This window comes from Antrostomus carolinensis, unplaced genomic scaffold, assembly GCF_000700745.2.
Source record: "Antrostomus carolinensis isolate BGI_N321 unplaced genomic scaffold, ASM70074v2 scaffold2524, whole genome shotgun sequence".
In the NCBI taxonomy this organism is placed as follows: domain Eukaryota; kingdom Metazoa; phylum Chordata; class Aves; order Caprimulgiformes; family Caprimulgidae; genus Antrostomus; species Antrostomus carolinensis.
The window spans coordinates 33,335-40,360 of NW_010309880.1; the positions used below are offsets into that span (position 1 = coordinate 33,335).

Here is a 7,026-nt window from a genome sequence, read left to right on the forward strand (position 1 = left end):
GCATGGCTGATTGCTAATGAAGAGTTATTAGTTTATTAGTTATCCTTGTTCATCCACAATTGTTGAAAGTTTTTATATGTGTGATTTCCAAAAGCAGTTGCAGTCAGTAGTAAAGCTCTGCCTTTGGAGGTAGATAAGGCAAATTCAGGATAATCTGGCAGGTTTTAGAAGATCATGCTTTCTGCTGTGAAATTACACAACTTCATTTTTTTTAACCTGTGTTGCATTTCCAGGTGTACCATAGTCATTTCTGGCCGCTGGAATGGACTGTGCCATCCAGAGACAACAACAAATGCTATGCGAAGATAATTTGCAATATTCAAGATAATGTAAGTGCCTCTTTCCTTTCAGGGAAAACAGCAGCCATATGTTCATTATAGGGCCGTTGATACCACAGCTATAAATAGATATTTTTTTTTAACAAATTAAAAATTAATTTACATTCTTCTACCTTTTGAGATTTAATAAATACTAATAGTGATGCAATACTTTTGTTTATACACAAATGACCCTCTGTAAAATAGAAAATTCTGTTGTTGCCATAGATATATGGTACTTCTTCATATATGTAAAATAAGACGTAGACATCTCTAAGACTGTTAATTAACTTTGAAAAGTGAACGAATCAATGCATGTAAAAATGGTTTGAAGTTGTATGTGTTTATTTTATTTTCCCCTCCCCAAACTGGGACATTCTTTTCTGGAATATTCTTCTATCTGAAATTGTAGTCACTTGGAAACCATCACAACTTGTCACCTCTGCAAATCCACATGTGTCTATAAAAACTCTTGAGCTCATTCTAACAGGATTCATTGTAACAGGATTAATGTATCTTGCCTGCACAAATCTCATTTAGGGTGATCATGCCAGGATTATCCTTGGACTAGGTTAAAACTTCCTAGCTATTTAAATGTACAGTACCTGCTGAAGAATAAGCAAAATTACTAATTGGTCAAAAGAGTTGGCATACCCCTCTCTGACTGATCATCATCTGTTTTAATAAAAATTTAGTTGATTTTAATAATATTAATTCTAATGAAAAATAATAGGCTGTAAAAATGTATTTCCGTTAAGATAGTGGCATGGAGTTATCAGTCCTAATAAAATTCTGGATCTACTTTACCTATTTTCTTTTATCATCAGACAGAGATTTATCTTGCTGCAGTCTTTCTAAGCATCACTTCGCCATTGTGTAAAATTTGAAAAACCTGTCTGGTTTTGCCCCTCTCCTCTTTCTGAAAGAGTTTGCACTAGCGTGGAAGCTATTGTGGAACCCACGGTTATGTTCCTAATCCAAAGTTATTCAAGAAAATGAAAAGGCTTAATGGTGATTTAGAGTGTTTAATTAGTTTCCGTTTCTTGTCCTGAAAATTGGGAACATGCCTAAACATCTAGAGGTACAGCTGAAAGTTTGCCTGGGTGAAAAATTTGTTTAGTAACTATTTAAAACTGTAGTTACTCCCAACTTTTTTACTATGGTCTTATTTTTACATATGTACATATTTTTAAAGGAAAATAAGCATAATTCCATTTTAGTTGTTAGCTTTTCCTGTTTAAATAAATCCTGTGGTAAATCTCAGTCCTCAGGCTTACTGAAAGAAAAATAACCTTTCAGTGTACTGAGTATCCACACTCCCTTATATGTGATATTTAGCGGGAGGAGCAGATAACTTTTGGTACCCAACTGGGCTACATCTATGTTCAGTAAAATCTGATTAATGCTCTGGAAGCCACTGAAGCCCACAGCAGTTGGCATTTGCTAAAGGAGACTTGCTTTTCTTAGAGAAGCAAGCTTTTCTTTAAGAAAAGCAGGTCAAGTCAGTTCTTCTGTTGAGCGTTTGCTGGGGATATTTGTGCAGTTTGACGTATTTTGCAATTGAACAGTAGTGTAGATGTGAGAAGTGAAGTGATAGTATGTTCCTTGTAACTGGATGTCTTTCAGTTCGTTTTGCAAGTCTCTAGGTATATTCTCTCCCAATGGCAGTGAGCTCTGCAGCAAGGGCAGTCGTCAGTGTAGTTACAAAGCACCTCTTGCTACATCTGTTAGCTGAACCTGTAGCTTGTGGCCCTTTCCTGTCAGCAGATATCAAACTGAAATGTCTTTAATAGATACACACCATGTGCGTGCCCAGAATAGCCCTGATGTTGCAAACCTTTGTGCAAGGTGCTTATCTTTCCTTAGGCAAGCAGTCTGTTGAAATGAGTGGAATAACTTGCCTGAATAAAATTTAAATGCATGTTTGCCATTCAGACATACACTATAATCAAACATAGATCATAGTGTGCGTTAATTTGTATGCTGCTGATGTCTACAGAGGGCTCCCACATGAAACTTTGTAAGGAAGCTAATTCTTGAGTTCCTAGTTGAATCTTTTCCTTTTCAGAGAGAGAACAAAATTATACCAACTATCTCCCATCTGTTTGTGCTAGTGATAGTTCACATTTGTGTGGTTATGTTAGTTTGTGGTATGTTTTGTGAACTGGTGAAATTATATACTCTGAGTAAGAAAACTTTACATGTTAACTAAAGAGAACTGATTGCATGACTGTGCTTGCATTCAATTGTCTTTGGTGTTTAGGAGAGAGTCATTGGTTTCCATGTCCTTGGTCCAAATGCTGGAGAAGTCACCCAAGGGTTTGCAGCTGCTATGAAGTGTGGGATGACAAAAGAACAGCTGGACAGCACCATAGGAATTCATCCCGTCTGTGCAGAGGTTTGTATACGAAGTCACCTCATATCTCAGATTTCCTAGGATTCTGGGGTAAGGTGTTGGAAATCTGAATAGCAGAGCTCTATTAAAGAGGTCTGAATTCGGGGGAAGTAGGGAGGAGAGAAGGACAGGAAATGATCTGGTTTTAATGTTTACAAATCTAACATTTAGGTTTAATCTGGGATTATTTTTTTTTATTGTATTAATTTGTGGAATGTTTGTGGTCTCCCCTAATCTAGTGCTCTCTCTACTGGGAAGTACAGAATTTTCCTCCCACTCAAAGATCCATTTATGAAGGCTTCACATACTATTTCTGCTAAAATGATTGTCTAAGCTGATTTTATATATATATATGTGTGTGTGTGTGTGTGTGTACTCAAAATAGGCTTATAAACTGGTGCTGTGAAAGGGCACCAGCTACATGACAATTATGTCTATTAAGTTCTACCCTTTTAAAGATCTCTCCTTTACTCTCTAGGACTTCATCTTTGAAGTGAAGTACATGAAGCCACACAACCACTTTTTTCTTGTGTTCATCTTACTGTTCCTCTTTAATGAAGAGGTTAATTTTCTCTAGTGGGTGGGGGGTGGCTCCTCCCAGGTATAAATCAGAGATGTTCCACTGATTTTAGTAGTATTAGGAGCAGTTATATGAGCTGAGGATCCCTGCAAAAACTGTGTCACCTTTGTAGGTCTTTGTACAGAATCTGTGTTTTCACCTGCATGCGTTAGCTACAAAGTTTAATAGAGAGCACCAGGATGGTGATCCGCAGAAGCAACGTCTGCTTCTCTTGTGTTTCCAAAGTGATACAGTATAAGCAATATAATATGAACTCCATTAGTGGAATGGACTGCTAGCAAGCTGAATCATCTTCAAAGCATCCACAATACAGATGCTGTGGTTTTTTCTATAGTATCATCTAATGGTGTTCTTGGAAGCCCTTGAAGGGGGATAGCAGGTCCTTATCTCACCAGGGGCCCTGTGGAAGGGGAACTCTGAGACATTCAAACCTGTGAACTCAGGTGGGGTATTAGCATATGCAGTGTGGAGAGAGGATGATAGTCATAATTTATTCTGGACATCTGAGCTGCTAAAATTGAAACTGAATTGAATGATGATTAGACATAATTTAGGGAGGTAATTTTAGATAATCATATTTGTTTGAGTGGAGGAGGAAGAAATTGGCTCAGGGGAAATACACTGTTTAAAAGCTCCAGAGAACAGCAATCATTTTTAGTGCCAGTCTTCAAAAGGTTTTTTTTTAATGCCTGTTACTTAATTTAATCTCTTCAGCAGTGAACAAAAATCAAAGTGCAAGATGGTACTCTTTGATTAAAAAAATGCTTAAAAATTGTTTGGAATTTGTGAGGACTATGCATATCTGGATGAATAGAATGATGGATAATATTGGCATTATTTTTATCTGACATCCATGTGAAAACTAAGGAAAACAAAGTCTGATCTGAGCAGGAAAGGGACGGTGTTGCAGGGTCAAATGCTGACATCTTCACCGGCATTAGTGCTAATTCATTGCTCAAAGAGTAGTACCCTGTGAAACATGGCATTACTTTCTTACAAGGCGAAGTACAAACAAGTGCGAGCACAGATTGGTAGGACCTCAGCCTTGCAGAGAATTGCCTCTCAGCTTAGACTGTACTGCACTGCTTGAAATACAGTATACAAGCGTGTATAATCGAGCATCTATGATGAAGAGAAAGTGTCTTCTGAAAACTGAAATGATTCTTCCAGTTAGCTAATGACAACTTTCCAGTCATTGGATCTTGAGGTTTTTCTTCACTCAAATGACTTAACAAATTCTGTCAAAAAAAAAAAAAAAAAGTTTCCAATAATTATCAAATGACTCCCAGCTGGCTTACTGGAGTTAGGGAGCTGTGTGGTCCCTGCAGGCACTGGCACTGGCCAGCACACCCAGAGCTTGCAGTCAGGCCCAGAAGAAAGCAGATAAATTTTGCACTTGTTCATCTTTGTCTTTCAAAGTGAAATAATAATACATGTTGTCAATCTGACCAGAACTGAAGAGTTAGAAACCCTGTCTCAGGCCATGCACTATAGTTTAAACATAGTGCCATTCTTCTGCCTTATATATTGGACATGCGTTTGTCTTCCTGATTTGTGCGTAATGCTTTACGTGCTTTTAGCAAGTGGAAGAGGTATATCCTTTATTGATGTTGTTCTCTGAAGAGCTGCTAGCAGCTTTAATGCAGCAAAGCTTCTACTTTAGGGAACTGTAGGGCTTTCAGATCCCCATTATCTTTAGGTACTTCAGTGTTATTTGCATAACTGAAATGTGTATATACTTTATTCTATGCTAAGTTTATTCTCCCTGAGAGATGTCTTTGATGATAGCTAATTACTGCAACTTTGAACCATTTAGGTAGAAGTGGTTTTTATTTCCTTTTTTCCTCTCTATATTATATCTATGCAAAACTGCAGTTATTTGCATAGTAAAGTTCTAATATTAAACAAGGTTTTGTAGAATTTTTCTTCTTGAATTTTGATACCATTTAATTTTACAGTAATTTTTCTTGAAAATGTTGTTTCTTTAATGTGGCTTGAAGCAGTAAAGATTGGACATTTTCAAACTAGATTTAATAAGTGTTCCTTAGCTATTGTCCAGAGGATACAAATACCAAACATGTAATGTCTACATCAACAATCAGTTCCACTTTTCTCTAATATCTAGAAAGGTACAAAGGCAAAAATTACGTTCTCTCTAAATGCCTTGAGTTAACTTCACTTTCCCAACAAAGAAGTTATCTGTGAGTCATAGAGACACTTATTCATTAGGTGTACAGACCAGAGTTTATCATTGCTGAGCTCATTCCCACTGTAAAAACTTAGGAGCATTAAGACAAAAGGCGGTAGAAAGCCATGTGACTTCCTTATTTTTTTCTTTTCCACTGTAAAAGGAAGACTATAAGGTAAGTGAAGGGAACAAGGGGTATTTGTATGCGTGGGTGATATTTAGTGGCAAGGATTTTAAATTTATGTTTTTCATTATTATTTTATTACTTGAATAAGTGGCTGTGGCCTTGAGTATTATACCCAAGTTGATCTTCTAGAAGAGAAAATTCATTCTGACCATACTAAAAGTCATCTTTTTTTCTTTCCTTTAAGGTATTCACCACTCTGTCCGTGACTAAGCGTTCTGGTGAAAGTACCCTTCAGGCTGGATGCTGAGGTTAAAGACCCCCATTCTTGTTATTGCCAGAGACTGACTTTCATTGCAGTGGCCGACTTGTGCAATTCAGAAGAAAAGTTTGAGGAGAAGTCATCCTCAGATGTCTGCAGAAATGTGTAGATCTTAACCAGGGCATTCCATCATCCTAAGGAGAAGAGGACTATGGGAGGTGGTCACTTGCGGTGATTGGCTGGCAATTAGCAATGCAATGGGAATATTGACTATCGAGCCGATGCTTAGCAGGGCATTTAATGAATGCTTTCATGAAATCATAGCCTGAAGCCTGCACTGGTGGGCAGTGATGGAAGAACTGCTAGCACAGCTGGACAACTGTTTTAGTTTGATTTTATTTCTCTCTAGTTTCTTACCTGAACAAAGAACTTCCAAACTGAAGAACATTACTACAAGTTCAGATAATTGCGTAGTGCCTCTGTGTACTAGGTTATAACACAGCAATGGCAAGGTCTCCTCATGAGCATACATTTTACCAGCTCACATGCCTATGGAGGAGAAATTGTATTTACATGCTTGATTATGAGGAAGAAGATATCTTTGGAAAAAAGTTTAGTACCATCTAGAATGACGTATTTCTTGGCTTCCAAACTGACTCCATTGTGACTTTTTATTTTAGAGAAACTTATTTGTGAAAACATTCTCCTTGGTGAGAAAGGAAAATACTTTTTAAAGCCTTGTTATACAGAAAGGGGTTTTTTATTTGTTTGGTTGTTTTTTTTCCTGACAGTAACAACTGTGCATATAACACAGATGTGATCTTCTTAGCTTTATCTTGCAGTTTACGTGATTATAATTAATCCAATTTGGAACAGACAGAATTACACTTTGGAATGAATTATAGTTCCAAGAGCTCTGTCCAGCTTTATTAAATGTGCATCAATTCTTCCTTTGCAGGTGAGCTATCATATGCTGCACCCTGTCAGGTCTGAATTGGCCACTTTGAACACAGCAATATGGAGACTTCCCTTCAGATTAGAGGGCCTGTAGAATCAAAAAAAACAAACAAGCAAACAAAACCCCCACCCAACCTCCAAAAACCAATAATGAAAAGACTTCTATGTAGATATGGCCTAAAAGCTGCATTTAGTTCCGTGTG

The 7,026-nt window shown here is 37.3% G+C and overlaps 1 protein-coding gene across 1 annotated transcript in view; it reads left to right on the forward strand.

Moving 5' to 3' along the window:
- The window catches only part of LOC104523578 (thioredoxin reductase 1, cytoplasmic), a 26,757-nt gene extending 20,529 nt beyond the window's left edge, over nucleotides 1-6,228 (forward strand). The window contains exons 12-14 of the mRNA XM_010166208.1: nucleotides 234-329; nucleotides 2,581-2,715; nucleotides 5,852-6,228. Of these exons, the coding sequence (XP_010164510.1) occupies nucleotides 234-329; nucleotides 2,581-2,715; nucleotides 5,852-5,914 (294 nt within the window). The 3' untranslated portion in view covers nucleotides 5,915-6,228. The remainder of the gene's footprint in view (nucleotides 1-233; nucleotides 330-2,580; nucleotides 2,716-5,851) is intronic.
- Nucleotides 6,229-7,026: the final 798 nt, after the last annotated feature.